The sequence below is a fragment of the Homarus americanus genome, unplaced genomic scaffold (genome assembly GCF_018991925.1).
Source record: "Homarus americanus isolate GMGI-L3 unplaced genomic scaffold, GMGI_Hamer_2.0 scaffold32929, whole genome shotgun sequence".
NCBI classification, from domain to species: Eukaryota; Metazoa; Arthropoda; class Malacostraca; order Decapoda; family Nephropidae; genus Homarus; species Homarus americanus.
In genome coordinates, this window is record NW_024737097.1 from 22,807,532 (window position 1) to 22,828,442 (window position 20,911).

The 20,911-nt window shown below is 39.4% G+C and overlaps 2 protein-coding genes across 9 annotated transcripts in view; one reads left to right on the forward strand and one right to left on the reverse strand.

Moving 5' to 3' along the window:
• LOC121873346 overlaps positions 1–13,922 on the forward strand; it is a 31,810-nt gene extending 17,888 nt beyond the window's left edge. For 5 of the 8 annotated variants that reach the window (XM_042376886.1, XM_042376891.1, XM_042376887.1 and 2 more), the window contains 6 exons: positions 977–1,087; positions 2,190–2,300; positions 6,306–6,416; positions 7,442–7,552; positions 11,979–12,101; positions 12,620–12,818. In XM_042376886.1, the coding sequence (XP_042232820.1) occupies positions 977–1,087; positions 2,190–2,300; positions 6,306–6,416; positions 7,442–7,552; positions 11,979–12,101; positions 12,620–12,789 (737 nt within the window). In that variant the 3' untranslated portion in view covers positions 12,790–12,818. The other 3 variants (XM_042376888.1, XM_042376893.1, XM_042376892.1) reach the window with 3 other exon arrangements.
• An 828-nt stretch (positions 13,923–14,750) lies between these two features.
• LOC121873345 (hrp65 protein-like) overlaps positions 14,751–20,911 on the reverse strand; it is a 96,863-nt gene continuing 90,702 nt past the window's right edge. Inside the window, exons 12-13 of the transcript XR_006090220.1 lie at positions 16,123–16,361; positions 14,751–15,076 (exon numbers count right to left, since the gene is read on the reverse strand). The gene's annotated coding sequence lies outside the window, so the exon portion shown is untranslated. The remainder of the gene's footprint in view (positions 15,077–16,122; positions 16,362–20,911) is intronic.

Genomic DNA, 20,911 nt, shown 5'->3' on the forward strand with positions numbered 1-20,911 from the left:
TTTACCAGCTTCCCAGCTATTCGGGCAGCTGTTCTGCTCTTCTGTTACTTTGTTTAGACCTTCATTGTCAAGTGTTAGTACATTAAGGACACCAACGTATCTGGAGAAAACCTTAAAAAATTGGGCTGGGTCACATTGGATAACAAACACCCTTCTCATGCCTGACCCCTGCCAGGGATTGATCCTAGGCGTAACAGTGAGAGGCCCGCTGTAATGCCAACAGTGAAAGTAAGTAAATGAATTTATTAATCGGCTGGTAACTGTTAACTCTATCTTAACAGAATAACCAAGGAAGATCCTATATGAGGTATAACAGTAATTGTACCTTGATGCAGACTTACTCTCTCATAGTCATCCTTCCAACTCATAAAAAAATGATTTCAGTGAGGAAAATACAAAATATGTTAGTTAAGTGTATAAAGCTAAACACATACATGTACAGTTGCCTCCACACGAGCTTACCACAGCCTGGGACTGTGTGAGGGCTCGGGTAGAGAGTTGTGGCAATGCAGCGCCATTGTCAGGGCTAACTGTATGGGTGTGAAACAGTGAAATTACCTTGTTTGCAATAAGATACAAACAATAAAGGATATAAATAGATAAACAAACCCTCTAATATGTGTTATGTAGCATTGCTGTGTAGCCACAGTTGAGTGACTAGGACTGAACTATAGGGAACCGACAAACAGTGTAATCCATGATTTTCATGACCATTACTAGAAGCACTTGCATTGCCAGATCTTGTAAATGTGCTCCCACACACACACACACCTATGCTGTGGTACATTCACGTGGAGACAACTGTACATGCTGAATCAACGTAAACTTGTAACGATGATTTTACCGAATATCTGTCGATCTATCATGATTTTCAGATGCTAAAAAATATTCTTGTTAAATGTAGTCTTGCAGATGTTACAATACTCAAGACTGGACTATATTTTAACAACAATTTAATGGAGTATTATTTTGACAGGTTGTGAGGTGGGTGGGGAGGTCTACGATGACTCACAGACTTGGACTCAAGGCTGCCACAACTACACTTGTAACTCTGGGTCACCGGAGACCCTCTCTGTACTGAAGACCTGTGAGTATTGTGTTGTGTTCATATACTGTATACACACCTGCTTCAATACATGCACTCAACAGCCTTGATGAACATGTACAATGTAACACCAGATGGGCAATGATCACTGGCTCCTACAGGCTTAATGACCAAATATGCAAACTAATGTATGACACACCACAAATCGTATTCTGAATATTGAACCTCCAACTGGACTGCCTATTAAGGGACAAGTGGTGGATGAGGGGTAAAGTTGTAAGACACACTTGCAATTTTGGTAAAGGGACAAATGATTACAACACCTGCAATATTTTGTACTTAAGTTATATAATAATGTACTGTACTGTATATGTAATCAAGTTACTGTACTTATGACTATAGGCCTGCACACTGTGTATATAATTACTGTATCATATCACAGCTGCAGTCATATTACTTCCACCTACCAAGACAAGGAAATATATTGGTACAGTATAACCAAGAAAATATGTAACATTACTACAACTGTACACAAGAAGTCCAGTGTATTGTAGGTGCATCCATCACAAAAAGAAAATTGACCTTGATATTAAAAGATCTGTCGAGTCTTTGTTGTTATATGCTTAAACACTGCTATGACATTTATTTTTATTCAAATCATTGGATCACATGAAGATTCACCCTCCACCCATGGCTCATTTCACCTTAAGATTAGCCACCCTAATGCTACATGGAGTAAGGTTAGGTTAATCTTCAGGTAAATTAGGCTTGAGGGTTGGGTTAGGGTAGCTTTAAGTTAGATTAAGTTAACCAGGGGTCAAATTTTAGGGGCTAGGTTAGCATTTAGTTGGTTAATCTTCTGGTGTAATAAGCTGGGGATAAAATCTGAGGTGAAATAAGCTGGAGATAAAATCTGAGGTGAAATAAGCTGGTGATCAAATCTGAGGTGAAATAAACTTGGGGAATAGGTTAGCATTAGGTTGATTAATCTTCAGGTGAAATAAGCTTAAGGGTTAGGTTAGTATTAGGCTGGTTAATCTTCAGGTGAAATAAGCTTAGGGAGGTCAAATCTTCAGGTGATCCAAATCATTATCATCAATACCTGAACATGAATCAGAAAATTTAAATGTGGAGTTTTCATCAGGTTGTGAGGTGGAGGGAGAGGTGTACCCTGATGGCAGCGAATGGACTCAAGGTTGCCACAACTACAGCTGCAGCTATGGTTCACTGGAGACTCTCTCTACCCTGGAGACGTGTGAGTATTGTGTGTGTCATTCTCATGACAGAAGTGTACTGTGCAGGTTGTCTCAAATGTATACCACCAAGATCACATGGAAGTAAAAATATCATAATGAAGAGGGCCTCAGAAAAATACATACAACACTGCCTTATACATTTTCATTGAGAATGTATTAGCTACAACATTGTCCTCCTCACATATCAGTGAGTATAATATTGCTATTGTATAATGTACCCCCTTCTTCTGTACAAAAATTTATGCAATCTCCATGAAAATCTGTTAGGCAGTGTGCATATATTTTTCTGAGACACAGTTTATGTCAGGTATTTTGACATACAGTATACAGTAAGTCTGCGCTTAATGTTGTTTCAGTACTACGTCGCTAAACTTTAAAGTCCAAAACTCCATTTAACGTCCCGGTGATTCGGTACAATGTCGTTTTGCGTTGTCACGGATTACATTTTATGGCGCATCGCTCCCTCGTTTGGCTGCACTATGCTCTCTCGGCTCGGTGCACTGCCCTCACTCACGGAACCTCACAGCGACGCTAAGCCAGTCTTTGTTATGACTTCACATCATTTGTGTGTGCTTAAGTGTTTTTGCTCTAAGACTATACTCTAACCATTCAAAATGGCTTCCAAGCACCCATCAAGTGCTAGTGTAGTGAAGAAGCAATGTAAGACCATTACCCTGGCTACAAAAATGGATTCATTAACCCAATTTGGAAAAGGGGAACGTGCTGTGGACATGGCCGCTGTGCTGGATCTAACCCTCACAACGGTGCGTAATATCCGAACCAACGCTGACAAGATTAAGGTTAGTGCTGGAAGTGGTACTTCTCTGAGTGCTACTAAGACAACTCGTACTGGAAGCACTGTGATAGAAATGGTGGAAATGATGCTGGCAATGTGGATGGAGGACCAGACACAACGCAATGCCACTGTTAGCCTTATGGTTATCCAGCATAAGGCCAGATCCTTGTTTGATGACTTAAAAGGCAGAAGGGGGCGAAGGATCAAAGGAAGAGACCTTTACCGCCAGCCGAGGATGGTTTCAACGATTTAAGCATCATTATAACTTCCACAACATTAAGATGACTGGTGAAGCTGCCAGTTCAGATACGGTTGCTGCCAAGACATTCCCGCCAGAATTCGAACGGATTATCCTGGAAGGAGGCTGCTCATTGAAGCAAGTCATCAATGTGGATGAGACTGATCTCTTTTGGAGGAGAATGCCTGAGAGGACCTATATCTCCAAGGAGGAGAAGAGAGCGCCAGGTTTTACAGTGGCAAAAGACCGCTCGACACTTCTGCTTGGCGCGAACGCTGCCGGCGACTGCAAAATGAAGTTGATGTTGATTTCTCGCGCTGCCAACCCACGGGCCCTGAAAGGTTACTCTAAAGATTACCTTCCAGTGATCTACAAGGCAAATAAGAAGGCAAGGATAACCAACGCCATATTTAGTCAGTGGTTATATGTGTACACCGTCACTGCAATAAAGGAATACTGTCCCAAGCAGAACCTCGACTTAAAAATTCTTCTGATCGTTGACAATGCTCCATCTCATCCTCCCAATCTCGACAACTTGCATGACAGTGTAAAATTTGTATTCCTGCCTCCCAACACGACAGCACTGATGCAGCCTATGGACCAAGACGTCATTGCCACATTCAAGGCATATTATTTACTCCATACCATGGCCCAGTTGCTCAAGGCTACAGATGGAGATAATAAACCTACGATCTAAGAATATTGACATGGCTTCAACATTCTTCAAGCAATTGACAACATTGGCAAGGTATGGGAAGAGGTTTCAGAAAGTTGCCTGAAAGGTGTGTGGGGTAAATTGTGGCCCGAGTGCGTCAACAGTTTTACGGGATTCATGGACTTAGTCCCAGCTGTGAATAGGGATATCCTCAGCTTGGCTAGACAGGCAGGCTTGATGAGCTGGAATCAGAGGATTTTAAGGATGTCCTGGCATCCCATACAGAAGAATTCACCAACGAAGATCTGCAACAACTAACAGAACACAGACCCGATGAAGACGATGGAGAAGAAGTAGCACAACGAACGCTAACTACCAAGAGGATATCAAGCATTCAACATGATCCAGCAAGGTATGCAAATCCTTATAGATGACGACCCCAACAGAGAACGTAGCTGAAAGATTCAATGCAGCATTGATGACAGACTTGGTTGTTACACCGAGATGTATAAGGAGAAGAGGAGTAGCATCAAGCGGTCAACACTGGATTCATTTGTTCATCGCAGGACGGCAGAAGCAGCTGTTTCACAACAGCTGAAAGCCGAGGAGGAGCAACCAGCGGCGGAGGAGGCAGCCGCAGAGCCTCAGTGACTCACCACCCTACTCCTCTTACACCCTCCTCCGCTCCCACCACACACTCGCTCTACCACCTCTGCCCATCAGTGAGTACCAATACAAACTTAATACAGTGGTTGTATATGTATGCATTATTTTCTATAGAAATGGCAATGATTTTCTGTATATGTAATGTATTTCATGGGGCAAAGGGAGGCTCAAGAAAGTAACTCCTGTATTTTATCTATTTCTAATGGGGAAAATTTATCTGCTTAATGTTTCGTATAACGTCGCGTTTTCAAGAAGTTAAGCGAGGACTTAACGTACACATTTACATCATCTTGGTTATTATTAATGTGTCCTTGTGACTCCCTGACATATTTTGAGAAATTTTACATCTACCCACGACAATGCTGATCAGTTTATATGCAGAAATAATGTAAACTTGTAATGATTTTATTAAATAAATATTTATCAGCTACCTAACTATCCCTATCTGTCTATCTCCAGTATCTATCTATTATATATCCACCTATCTATCTACATTTTACCATCCACGGACAAAAAAATCTGGTCAGTGGGTTGCCACAACTATACCTGCAAGGCTAGTTCAGTGGAGACCCTCAGTACTTGATACATGTGAGAATACAGTGGTCCCTCGGTTAACGAACGCCTCGGTTAACGAAATTTCGGTTAACGAATTTCTTACGAACCGACCTCAACATGTTTTCGCTTGCACTGGCCGGTCAACCAGCTTTAGTATTAGTCCGCCAATACATTAATCGGTTCTAGGGCTTAAATACCTTACTATTTTAGTAAATATCAAGAAGTTTATACTATTCAATAATTTTAAAAGTTTAATATTCAATTTTTTAGTCACTATAACAATTATTGAACATAATTGAAGGTAAAGTGACTAGTTTAATGCGCGCCAATCAGCCTGTTAACACAGCAAACAGGCATTAGTCTCTCTCTGTTTTCACTGGAGGTAACATCTTGCTTGAGACTCTCTTCAACTAAATGCTTTTTTCTGTGTTTCCAAGCAAATTATTGGTCATTTTGAAATATATTTTACATATTGACAATATATAATGCAGTGCAGTGTTGATTTAAAGAAAATAATCTTGAAATACACCAAGAGAACTAAAATTTTATGGGTGAAATGGCAGCATGGGGTGACTTCTCTTCCACCCCAATGCCTTCTCTTCTCCCTTCTCCTCCACCCCCATTCTAATTCCCATCATCATTATCATCAACCAGGAGCCTTCTACATGCACACCTCAAAGTAAGTGTACTTTACTGCATTTATTTTTACTTTGTATGTAATTTTCAGTGAGCTGGAACCAATTACCCAAAAACCCATTGAAACAATGGTTTCGGTTAACGAACAACCTGCTGGAACGGATTGTGTTCGTTAACCGAGGGACCACTGTATTGCCTTGTCTGTATGGGGTGTTTATTATCTCATGTTCACAAAACTATGACTTAATAAATGTGGTTTAAGAATATAATGTCATCACCAATAATACATTAATTAGACTAGTAAAATGATGTCAGTTGTCTGTTTCCCTCAAAATTCCTGAATACAAGTAAAGCCCCAGAAGAAAGGTCACTGTGTGTGTGGAACTGACAGTCAAACAGAGTAATCATTAAAATTTAGTGATGTTTTGGTGTACTGACATGATTAAATTTGTCAACAGGTTGTCAAGTGGTGGATGAGGTCTACCCTGAAGGAGATTCATGGGTACAGGAGTGCTACAACTACACCTGTAATTATGGCACACCAGAGATTGTTGAGGTTATAGACACATGTGAGTGACTCTCTCTTCAGAGCACTTGTTTTAATTTATCATTTCACCATTTACCAGCTTCCCAGCTATTCGGGCAGCTGTTCTGCTCTTCTGTTACTTTGTTTAGACCTTCATTGTCAAGTGTTAGTACATTAAGGACACCAACGTATCTGGAGAAAACCTTAAAAAATTGGGTTGGGTCACATTGGATAACAAACACCCTTCTCATGCCTGACCCCTGCCAGGGATTGATCCTAGGCGTAACAGTGAGAGGCCCGCTGTAATGCCAACAGTGAAAGTAAGTAAATGAATTTATTAATCAGCTGGTAACTGTTAACTCTATCTTAACAGAATAACCAAGGAAGATCCTATATGAGGTATAACAGTAGTTGTACCTTGATGCAGACTTACTCTCTCATAGTCATCCTTCCAACTCATAAAAAAATGATTTCAGTGAGGAAAATACAAAATATGTTAGTTAAGTGTATAAAGCTAAACACATACATGTACAGTTGCCTCCACACGAGCTTACCACAGCCTGGGACTGTGTGAGGGCTCGGGTAGAGAGTTGTGGCAATGCAGCGCCATTGTCAGGGCTAACTGTATGGGTGTGAAACAGTGAAATTACCTTGTTTGCAATAAGATACAAACAATAAAGGATATAAATAGATAAACAAACCCTCTAATATGTGTTATGTAGCATTGCTGTGTAGCCACAGTTGAGTGACTAGGACTGAACTATAGGGAACCGACAAACAGTGTAATCCATGATTTTCATGACCATTACTAGAAGCACTTGCATTGCCAGATCTTGTAAATGTGCTCCCACACACACACACACCTATGCTGTGGTACATTCACGTGGAGACAACTGTACATGCTGAATCAACGTAAACTTGTAACGATGATTTTACCGAATATCTGTCGATCTATCATGATTTTCAGATGCTAAAAAATATTCTTGTTAAATGTAGTCTTGCAGATGTTACAATACTCAAGACTGGACTATATTTTAACAACAATTTAATGGAGTATTATTTTGACAGGTTGTGAGGTGGGTGGGGAGGTCTACGATGACTCACAGACTTGGACTCAAGGCTGCCACAACTACACTTGTAACTCTGGGTCACCGGAGACCCTCTCTGTACTGAAGACCTGTGAGTATTGTGTTGTGTTCATATACTGTATACACACCTGCTTCAATACATGCACTCAACAGCCTTGATGAACATGTACAATGTAACACCAGATGGGCAATGATCACTGGCTCCTACAGGCTTAATGACCAAATATGCAAACTAATGTATGACACACCACAAATCGTATTCTGAATATTGAACCTCCAACTGGACTGCCTATTAAGGGACAAGTGGTGGATGAGGGGTAAAGTTGTAAGACACACTTGCAATTTTGGTAAAGGGACAAATGATTACAACACCTGCAATATTTTGTACTTAAGTTATATAATAATGTACTGTACTGTATATGTAATCAAGTTACTGTACTTATGACTATAGGCCTGCACACTGTGTATATAATTACTGTATCATATCACAGCTGCAGTCATATTACTTCCACCTACCAAGACAAGGAAATATATTGGTACAGTATAACCAAGAAAATATGTAACATTACTACAACTGTACACAAGAAGTCCAGTGTATTGTAGGTGCATCCATCACAAAAAGAAAATTGACCTTGATATTAAAAGATCTGTCGAGTCTTTGTTGTTATATGCTTAAACACTGCTATGACATTTATTTTTATTCAAATCATTGGATCACATGAAGATTCACCCTCCACCCATGGCTCATTTCACCTTAAGATTAGCCACCCTAATGCTACATGGAGTAAGGTTAGGTTAGGTTAATCTTCAGGTAAATTAGGCTTGAGGGTTGGGTTAGGGTAGCTTTAAGTTAGATTAAGTTAACTAGGGGTCATATTTTAGGAGCTAGGTTAGCATTAAGTTGGTTAATCTTCTGGTGAAATAAGCTGGGGATAAAATCTGAGGTGAAATAAACTGGGGATAAAATCTGAGGTGAAATAAGCTGCCTTATACATTTTCATTGAGAATGTATTAGCTACAACATTGTCCTCCTCACATATCAGTGAGTATAATATTGCTATTGTATAATGTACCCCCTTCTTCTGTACAAAAATTTATGCAATCTCCATGAAAATCTGTTAGGCAGTGTGCATATATTTTTCTGAGACACAGTTTATGTCAGGTATTTTGACATACAGTATACAGTAAGTCTGCGCTTAACGTTGTTTCAGTACTACGTCGCTAAACTTTAAAGTCCAAAACTCCATTTAACGTCCCGGTGATTCGGTACAATGTCGTTTTGCGTTGTCACCGATTACATTTTATGGTGCATCACTCCCTCGTTTGGCTGCACTATGCTCTCTCGGCTCGGTGCACTGCCCTCACTCACGGAACCTCACAGCGACGCTAAGCCAGTCTTTGTTATGACTTCACATCATTTGTGTGTGCTTAAGTGTTTTTGCTCTAAGACTATACTCTAACCATTCAAAATGGCTTCCAAGCACCCATCAAGTGCTAGTGTAGTGAAGAAGCAATGTAAGACCATTACCCTGGCTACAAAAATGGATTCATTAACCCAATTTGGAAAAGGGGAACGTGCTGTGGACACAGTCGCTGTGCTGGGTCTAACCCTCACAACGGTGAGTAATATTCGGACCAATGCTGACAAGATTAAGGTTAGTGCTGGAAGCGGTACTTCTCTGAGTGCAACCAAGACAACTCGTACTGGAAGCACTGTGATAGAAATGGTGGAAAAGATGCTGGCAATGTGGATGGAGGACCAGACACAACACAATGCCCCTTTTAGCCTTATGATTATCGAGCATAAGGCCAGATCCTTGTTTGACGACTTAAAAGGCAGAACGGGGCGAAGGATCTTAGGAAGAGACCTTTACGGCCAGCCGAGGATGGTTTCAACGATTTAAGCATCATTATAACTTTCAGAACATTAAGATGACTGGTGAAGCTGCCAGTTCAGATACGGTTGCTGCCAAGACATTCCCGCCAGAATTCGATTATCCTGGAAGGAGGCTACTCATCGAAGCAAGTCATCAATGTGGATGAGACGAAGAGAATGCCATCAATGTGGAAGAGAATGCCTGAGAGGACCTATATCTCCAAGGAGGAGAAAAGAGCGCCAGGTTTTAAAGCGGCAAAAGACCGCTCGACACTTCTGCTTGGCGCGAACGCTGCCGGCAACTACAAACTGAAGGCGATGTTGATTTCTCGCCCTGCCAACCCACGGGCCCTGAAAGGTTACTCTAAAGATCACCTTCCAGTGATCTACAAGGCAAATAAGAAGGCAAGGATAACCAACGCCATAATTAGCCAGTGGTTATATGTGTACGCCGTCGCTGCAATGAAGGAATACTGTGCCAAGCAGAACCTTGACTTCAAAATTCTTCTGATCGTTGACAATGCTCCATCTCATCATCCCAATCTCGACAACTTTCATGACAGTGTAAAAGTCGTATTCCTGCCTCCAAACACGACAGCACTGATGCAGCCTATGGACCAAGACGTCATTGCCACATTCAAGGCATATTATTTACTCCATACCATGGCCCAATTGCTCAAGGCTACAGATGGAGATAATAAACCTACGATCTAAGAATATTGACATGGCTTCAACATTGGCAAGGTATGGGAAGAGGTTTCAGAAAGTTGCCTGAATGGTGTGTGGGGTAAATTGTGGCCCGAGTGCGTCAACAGTTTTACGGGATTCACGGACTTAGTCCCACCTGTGAATAGGGATATCCTCAGCTTGGCTAGACAGGCAGGCTTTGATGAGCTGGAATCGTAGGATTTTGAGGACGTCCTGGCATCCATACAGAAGAATTCACCAATGAAGATCTGCAACAACTAACAGAACACAGACCTGCTGAAGACGAAGATGACGGAGAAGAAATAGCACAACGAACGCTAACTACCAAGAGGATAACAGAAGCGTTCAACATGATCCAGCAAAGGTATGCAAATCCTTATAGATGACGACCCAAACAGAGAATGTAGCTGAAAGATTCAATGCAGCATTGATGACAGACTTGGTTGTTACACCGAGATGTATAAGGAGAAGAGGAGTAGCATCAAGCGGTCAACACTGGATTCATTTGTTCATCGCAGGACGACAGAAGCAGCTGTTTCACAACAGCTGGAAGCCGAGGAGGAGCAAACAACAACGGAAGAGGAGCAACCACAGTCAGTGCAGGAGGAGGCAGCCGCAGAGGCTCAGTGACTCACCACCCTACTCCTCTTACACCCTCCTCCGCTCCCACCACACACTCACTCTACCACCTCCGCCCATCGGTGAGTACCAATTTTAATGCTTGAATAGCTAGTTAGGCAGTAAGTGGTGATGTGATAAAAAAAAATACATATATATGTATACCGTATATAAATTTGTTATACCATATTGTAACCTGCCTCAATCTACCTGCTGCTGAAGCCTTGAATAGATTCAGTGGAGGAAGTCCACATTTATAACCTGTGATGTGCAACCATTAATATGTAAACAGGATATATAAAGGAGAAAACTAAAGAATGGCATGAATTTCAGGAAGATATGTTTAATTAATAGTTTCCACTATTTGTCAGTTTACTAGCCATCCGAGTGGTTGGTCTATTACTTTGTTATGACCTTCATTATCCAGTGTTAGTACAGGAGGAAACTGGAGTAGTATCTGGAGAAAACCTGCCATGATAGGTAGTGTTAGTTTATCATGCTAGTATTATGAGAAAAGAGGATAAAAGGGTAGTAATAATTTTTTTGATGTGGAGTGTTTAGTGTTTGAGCAGGAGTGAAACACTTTGTTCAGATCTCATCAATTTTAAGAACCCTGCTCATTTCACCTGGTGATTGAATACCCCAATGCTAACCTAATGTAAACTTGAACTAATGCTAACTTATCTTAACCCAACTCCCGTATAGCATTACGGTATGTAATCATTAGATGAAATAAGGCGAGTGCCTTAATCTCCAAGTGTTTGTTTGTTCAACATATAAAGAGAAGAATCCTGTAGAAACTAAATTTGGGTGAAAAATCAACAGTTATGGAATTTAAATGTCTGATAAGAAATGATTGTAACTGTTTCATGTGAATTCTTAAATGATCAGGAGGAAAAGTTTAGAATGTGTTTGATAGATGAGGTAATAAATGTTTGTACTAGAGAATATACGGTATAGTTAAAGCTCCAGGAGTTTATGATAATGGTGAAGATGTATAACAACAGCTAAGTATGCTAAAGCTTATTTTATAATAACCACACTTGGTCTACTAGTATGAGAGTAGTTTTTGAACACGGAATCTATACACTAACAATAATCACTATGTTCCCTGTCTCTTGAATCACCCGGTGGCCGAGGGTTTTGAAGGTGCCTCAAGGGGATAGTCTATCCACCTCCAATATTCCTAGTGCTTGAAGTCAACTTTTACACCCCCAAGCCATACATAGGAATGGAATATGATTGACAGATAGATGGGCAGATTGGACCATTTTTCTCTCTTACTTTTTAATATTAAACAAACTGCTTCTGCCAGGCTGTAAGGTGCATGACAAGCTATATGCTGATGGTCAAAAATGGATTGAAGATTGCAAGAACTATTCCTGCTATTCCAGCTCAATAGATGTTTCTCCTGCGAGTGATGAATGTGAGCATTTAGGTGAGTATATCACATATTATGTTAAACGGGATCTTCTGAAACTAAAACAGACAGACTTAGTTCATCAAGTGTCATTTCATGGTTGAGGATGGACATGACTCAGGTCCAACTTTATGCAAAAGAAAAGAAATTAGGATATTTTAATGAAATTCCCTCCCCACTCTTGGAGACACACGAGTAATACTCCTCACAGGGAATATCACACTACAGTAGTTAATGATTGAGCATATTATATAACTACAGGACTGATAAACCTAGAATAGCAAGGTATGAGAGATGGGCGAATTTCATATGGGATGTTGATGAAATAATTGCCATGTTTATTTGCCTCGGATATAAAAACTCATATTTAGACGAGCAAAACATTTAAAAATTTTGTATTTTGAGCAAATCAGTATGTGTGGGTGTCTTCCAATGTACAGTTGTAGACAGTTCCCAGATTATGATTGACAAAGGGACAACCTATGACAATTTAAATAAAAAAAAGGAAGTTTTAAACAGCATCAATGTTTTTTTAGGTTCCTCTGCACTTACCATAACACTGTGGGCGATTCTGGCTCTGATAGTGATTGTCGTTTTGGTGCTGATTGCTGTGTACGTCTACACCGCCAAAAAGAAAAAAGAATTTAGCTCCTCCAAATTTGTTCTACATCATAATGTACCTAATGAACAACTTCTGATAACCTGAGCTGAGTACATCACTATGCATTGTATACAGCTTCATTATATATATATATATATATATATATATATATATATATATATATATATATATATATATATATATATATATATATATATATATATATATATATATATATATATATATATATACTGTATATATATATTTTTTCTTTTAATAAAATAATTTCTTTTCTTTTCTTTTTAATTTTCCTGCTCTTCAGCAACATACCAGTATGTGGATGATTTTCCTCTACCAGTACATCACTACCACAACCACTCATGAACACAACTTGACAATCTTCATCCAAATAGCATAATTGATGACACCACAACCACCAGACACTACCACCTTACAATCCTACTCTGAAAAATGAAACTACACCTTAATATATTCCACTGCAGTCACCATGACAGCGATTTTCAACCAATGTGCCGCGATCCGTAGGTGTGCCATGGGAGTTAAAATAGCATTTGGATAGCATTTAAAAAAATAGAATTTGGATACTTTTGTCGCAACTGAGTAAAAACATTGAAAAGTATTTCCCATCACTTGATGTATCTTCCTTGGACTGGGTGAGAGATCTGTTTGTGGTAAGTGCGTGCGAGTCGGCAGGATTAACTGTTGCCGAAGAGGATGAGCCGACGGAAATAAAAAACGACAGAGGACTGAAACTGAAGCACCTATCAACAGGTATGACTTCATTCTGGTTGTCCCTTCGAGAGGAATACCCCATCATTACAAAGAAGGCCATTGAAGCACTTCTTCCTTTCTCAACATTGTATCTGTGTGAAGCTGGCGTCTCTATGAACACAATGAAGAGCAAGAACAGGTCGCGGTTTCAAACACTGGAAGAGGACTTGAGGGTATGCCTGTCAACCATTCGACCTCGGACAAGGAACATCACGAGACAACACTAAGCACAGGTTTCCCACTGATATTTTTATGTAAGCAAAGGCCTTATATTTTTACTCTTGTTTGTATTTGAATACAATCTATATCTGAAGGTTTCATATTATTTTTTAATGAATGGCATCTTTTTCAATGTGTAGTAATAACAAATATGCACAAAACTTTCAAATTATTTTGAAAACCATGTTCAACAATATACTTTTGGCAATAAAATTAATAAATTATTATTATTTTTTAAATTATGAACACATTCTTATCATTCATTTTCTTTTAAATGATCAAATCTATCCTTAAATACTGATGGTGTGCCTCGACCATTTTAGTGCCTGTCTCACTGTGCCGTGAGATGAAAAAGGTTGAAAATCACTGCACTATGGTATCCTTCCCCGAGTCAACATAAAACAAAATCCAACTCACCCATTGAATTTTTACCCTAGACGCAACAACATTTACCCAACCGAGACAATACCTTAAGGTTACTTCCACAAACAATTATCTGGGAACAAGTGGCAGACATCACTCAAAACCTGAGATTCATCTGCTTAACATGCACATGAAGCAAATGGCTAAAACAAGTCATTATAATACTGTAGTTGCCAAATGTTCAAACAATGAAAGTCTTCCTTCATTTGGTCTCACTCAAAATGAATGGACTGGTCATCTTTTTTTTTTTACTTGCCAGCATGAAGTGGTAAGACAGTCTAAGAAAGGTTTACCTTAGGTACCAGTCACTTAAGTCCACATAATATATAACTGAGTCAGCTGTGTTGTCTAATACTCTATAGTTTTCATTCCTAATGTAACTACTGTAGTTACATCTTTCAACTCAATTAGTTAAGGCTGAAGTACATTATGGCTGATGCAGAGTGAGTAAGTATACTGTACTGATGTACTAGTATACCCCTTTGATTTACACTTACATTCAGCAAGAGGAATTACTCTTACTATAATGTACAAAACTTACATCTAAATCAACTTAACTTACAAATGTGCAATAAAAGATCAATTCTTAAGTTTGCTATTTTTTATAAAAATTTTCTCAAAAGTTTTAAAAAAATAAATTATTTTATGCACCGGTTACAAAATATATTGTATTCCATATAATACAAATAAAGTAACAACACCTTACATCTACATGAGGAATTAATTTTTTTCCATAAAATAGTTGATGGAATTTGCTATCCAGCAAAATATGTGATAAAAACAATTTCAAATTCTTGCCAAAGCAAACTGTAACTTGAAGACACCCTATTTCCTGAAAAATTTCCAAAAATTTTCACCGAGCTAAAATGGGCTACATTAAAATATGAATTAAATCAGCTGATGGGATTGTCATGCAGATGGAACAGCACCATTATCATCATCCATATCAGCAACCAATCTGAAAAGAAATATTTATTAAATCAGGATACACTACAGGAAAGTTTTTGTGAGCAGTTAAATGTTGTCCATCTTTAAGATCATCACCACAAGTTTATTCAAAATTACAATCCAGTGCTGTTGCTGTCCATACTGGGGTGGCAGAGGACAATAATGTACACACACTGACTTACAGATTTCCGTGACCACATGAATATTTGTAACATTGTCATCACACATCAACAATGAGGACAATGTTGCTGTTGTAATACAAACACCTGTAAGGCAGTGTGCATATATCGTTCAGAGAGACAGAGACCCTGTGTTTTTGGAGCAAGACTAATGTACACTTACTAACAGAGTCAACAATAACTTGTTAATTATAACAGCTCAGCAACAACACTAATCCCTGGCAACTTTATCACACTTAATACTACTACCCCAACCTAGGTACTGTAGTATACAATTTTCCCAAGCTTGGTTAAAACCTTTCAGTTCTTAGTCTGCCTATTTATAAAGCGAGGCAAAATTTCCAATTTTCAGTGGCTGCCGAGACTTTCTGAGGAAATTAACAACTTCGAAGTAAGTTCTTCACTCCCAGAACACTGATGAAAGAACTATGGCCAAGAACCTCCTAAACTTGACACACGTATCATCATTAAGGAATGATTACAATACACACCAGAAACTGTAGATGATACACAATACAGTACAGGGGGTCCCCAACTTATGAATGCCTGCCGATACGAACACGGTTAAACTTGAAATTTACAGTACAGTATTCTATTTACCCGATGACTTATTTTTTTACTTTCATTTTCTGTAATTTGTCATTCTATTTCATCTGCTGTCTTAAATGAAGTGATTTTAGATGTATATAATGACTTAGGTTAAGATATAGTGTGAGTTTAAACATTGTTCCTTAAGTACGGTTTGCACATAATGTGTTCCGACTTACCGGATATGTACAAATCCGACTTAAGAACATCCTCAGGAATGGAACCCCTTGTACAGTACTTTACAGGAATAAAACATTATACAAAAAAAAAAAAGTCATCTAATCCTTACCTTTTCAAAGCTCCAGGGTGCAGTTCAATGGCCAGAGATTATCTCCGACTACACCCTGTGAAATTTTGAGGCCCCCCTCTATCACAACATCCACCGAGATCCCACCATTACCCGCACATATCACCCTTGTAGCCGTGCCCCTGACGGTTACATCACAATCCTGGTACCACAGGTCAGGTCACCAGGCCCATCCTAGTACCGCGACGATACCCAGAACTTCGTCCTCTGTAATACGTCATCTGTGAGAGAAAGGAAAAAAATTATTACGAATATTCTAGAAACAATTAAATTAAATATACTGTATATATAGCAAATTATACTTTGTTTAATTATTCACTGTATATACTGCAAGCTAGAGTAGTGACAGACAGGCAGACAGACAGATCTGCCGCAATAAGTTTAAATATCTTTGTTAATACTTTCATTAGTTCCTCAAGCAATACAATAATATTAAGACTTTTAGTAATGTTGAAGTGAAGAACACAACAAATACAGTATTTATAGAATTAAACCTGAAAAATTCAACGAGACTTCCACCTCCGGTACATCGTTATCACCATAACATAAAAGCGATCTAATCAAACCGACAGTAGTTTCGGTAACGAATTTTGTTAATATTTAATCAAGTAATACAAGTCTACATCTGTCAATATCTTACTAGCCATGTAGTGTAATGACAGGTAATTAATTTAGTAATTATTTGTATATAAATGTAAAAAAAAAGGAAAAAGTTTTTATGAGTGATTCACATTTCATATCATGTTCTCTATGTCTCGGGAATCTCCTAAGTGCATAATGCCAAACAAAAAATTCCCAACTAGGACTACAGACCTTTAATAAGGTAATAGTGTTTAATATAAAAGTGATTTTGATTACCTACAATTAAATTTTCATGAGCTAACATCATCTGCAACTGGAAAAGAAATGAGCCATTCCAAGATTCCATAAACGTTTAACCTAAATCATGTGGTTGGTTATCTAAGTGACTCGCAACGGGCTTCATTTTTTGGCTTTTACTTCAATAATCAGAGCATCACAACTATGCCTCACTATAACACGATGACCTTCACATCGTCTCATCCGTAGCATTTTGTAGTTTGAATTTTTGGTCTTATGTGCCCCAACAACTAAGCTTCGTCAGTACAGTACAGTAATCTTATCGTGATTCTGTGTACAAAAGTTAATTATCCGTGTACATAATATTCCCACGGGGTTTTACAAAAACTTTACCGCCAAAACTATATAATACAGTACTGTAATTTCCAGTGTTTAAAATTTTGCTGTTAAACCCAATATGTGCCGTGGCAAAAGTAAGATACCATATTATTTCCTCTCGGCCAAGGGTCATGGCAGACAAAAACACACACTAATGATACTTTTGAAAACATATTGTAGTTTCCGTAAGTGCAAGTTTGAATGTTACCAGAGACGATACCGTGAAATATAACATACAATACTTGTGGGTGATGTTAAACTCTAGTAATTTTGGGTCTTCACATACAGTACAGTACCGTGAAACATGGGAATTTATTTACCAAAATACTCTATAGGTACTGTATTCCACTGAGTTCAATTCCAAGTCACCCCCTCCCCCCATATCTATTTAAAGAAAAAAAAATACACATATTAGAAATTGTTCTAGAAAAAATAGAGAAAAAAATGGCATCACTGATCAATATCTAGCAGCACCAACATCACTTATATGCTGTACTGTACAAGACTGATCATGTGCAGGTAAGGAAACCACTATTGTACCAGAACCTGTTTAGTGGCTCTAACAGTGAACAGTGACACACTTAGGTGGATAGATAGTGGTATCTGAATCATCAAACACCACAAGTACAATCAGTTTACAACAACTGTACATACACACTGTTTGAGCTTCAGAACTATAAATACAAGGTTACCACAGACATTTAAACCAGACTTTCCCCAATATGTGGCAACCCTGAAATGGTGATTTATAACACCGAAGACAGCATCATGTAACTAAAGTAATTCAGAAGTACAGTGCACATGAAATCCTCGCTAAAAATATTCAAAGGCTATCCGACGAGTTTCTTTGTTAACTTTTGTCGTACATCCAGACAAAGGCTTAACATAAAACAAATGAACAGTACCAATGGAACTGTACTGAGAATTTCATAAATATTATACGTTTTATTGTTATTATGATTATTCCTATTGTTTCTTTATTCTACCCAGTGATTTCCTTTGAAAGTCCTCATCACTCAGGATTTACCTCAACAGTAGCAACACGGGAATATTACTGGACAACAGGGAAATGAATTCTTAAAGAGTTCATATAGAGCAGGGTCGGGGAACTTTTTTTGGGTATTACCCAAAAAAAATTTTGAGTAAAATGAAATTACCCCCAGACTTCAAAGTACACTAGTACAGTAAACAAAAACAAGCCAATTTGCTCCTAAAATTGTTGGATATGGTATGGAAGTGTCTTTCATACTGCATGCATTACCCCCAAAATTTTTAGATTTACCCCATTTGGGGTAATTTACCCGTTCCCCGACCTCTGATATAGAGTATTCTGGTAATTAAAAAGATTCACTTGTTTCATAATGTCACATCATCATGTAAACTAAACTGTACTAGAACATCACCAATTGACTTGCAGTAACTAAACATCTCTCGCGTCACGTAAACGAGGAGGATATGGCTCCACCCATAAACCTAAAATCCCCCCCCAAAGTTAGTATTAAATTCGTTATGCACGATATTTCTCATGCCCAAACGTTCCCAGAAAATTATATAAATGCAAAACTCAATCGTGTTTTATTTACGAGGCGACTCGGCGCACCTTATGCTGGATACTAATGCAATTTCCATCTAATCTTGGTAAAATCTTTAATTCTTCCCAACGATGACATTAATGATGCAGTAGAGCCATTAACTAAATGAATACCACATAATATAACGCCTAACATCGTCTCTTTATGTATGTCTGGTACTAAGGGAATAATATATCCTACACGACAACCACATAATATAACACTGGTACAGTAATGGGGATGTCCTATTATTAAATAAAGACCAAGTCAGTACAAGAGGGGCGTATATGTGAGGAGGATGTAACAAGTTAAGAAAGTGACAGAAGTTACTCACCAGATATGAGATAATCAACTCAAATTTCACTTGCCTGTAAAATTTTAATGTTCATAAAAAATTGAAATGAAATTAAACACCTTGGTATTATATTCAAAATCCTTTACACTTTTCAAGTATAAATGTTAAATGTTTTAAGCCTTGAGTAACAAAAGAGCATCTGTGTATTTACAGTAATCTTGTATCGAAAACATTGTGGTGTTCCAACTAACATCTCATTCTTACAAATACAAGGGTAATATTTGCTGAACATAGCAATATATTCACACGTTATGTTAAGTACCGTACCACCAGAGACGTGGCTGACACCACCTGTACTGTAGATAGTTGTGTTGGTGCCCATGGGGTCTAGGACTGTCTCAGTAAAGGGTCAGACACCCCTGGGTTCTGAAACCTTCCAGGTAGTTTAAAAGATCATCTAGCATATTTCTGGATAATTTCATACTGTAATTTTAAACTTTTGTCAATTATCATCTTACTGTAATGAATAATTCCATAAAGCAGCAATCCATCTGTCTACTGAAAAATTACATCCCTGGTGACATAACTAACCCAGTTGGTTCTGAAAGAAGTTCACAAGATACTGTACTTTCTTAGGGGTTAAGTCTTCCCTCACGGATAATATATTTGGCAGGTCTCTATTAACACAAACTGTGCAGCACTAGTAAACTTTATAAAATTATCTTCCCTATGTATATGATTGGATCAATGGTTTATGTCTCTTTAATACTTGTACAAATATACTCAACTTGTGTTCGATATAATGTTTCCTGCTTCTCAACTATGCATTATCTTGACCAGGACTTTTTACAGAACACCCCAAGAATCTATCTCACAGTAAGGAATTGGGGTGGGGGAGAAGGTAGGGTGGTGGAAAGTAGGGGTGGTGGAGGAGGAAAGCAGGGGGTGGTGGAGGAGGAAGGGGGTGGTGGAGGAGGAAGTGGAGGAAAGTAGGGGTGGGGGAGGATGGAGAGGGTGGTGGAGGAGGAGAGGATGGAGGGGTGGTGGAGGAGGAGATGGAGGAGGGTGGTGGAGGAGGAGATGGAGGATGGAGGAGGGATGAGATGGGTGGAGGGTGGTAGTGGGGTGAAGGTGTTGGTGGTGGGGTGAAGGGTGTTGGTGTGAAGGTGTTGGTGGGGGTGAAGGTGTGGTGGTGGTGGGGGGTGGTGAAGGTTGGTGGTTGGTGGGGGTGGGTAGGGGTGGTGGGTGGGGTGGTGGTGAAGGTCATGGTGGTGGGGGTGAAGGTGGTGGTGGTGGGTGGTGGGGGTGAAGGGTGTGTGGTGGGTGGTGGTGTTGGTGGTGGTGGAAGATTGCTGGTATGGGGGGTGGTTGGGGTGAAAGTGGTGTGGTGGGTGGGGTGGGGTGGTAGTGGTGGGGGTGAAGGTGTGGTGGTGGTTGGTGGTGGGGGTGAATGGTGGGGTGGATGGTGAGGGTGAAAGTGTTGGTGGTGGGGGTGTTGGTGATGGTGGAGGTGGTGGTGGTGGGGTGTTGGTGGGGTGAAATTGGGGGTGGTGGTGCAGGTGGTGGTGGTGGTGGGGGGTGAAGGTGGTGGTGGTGGGGTGAAGGTGGTGGTGGTGAAGGTGGGGTGGTGGGGGTGAAGGTGGTGGGGGTGAAGGTCTTGGTGGGGGTGTTGGTGAGGGTGAAAGTGTTGGTGGTGGAGGCTCTGGTA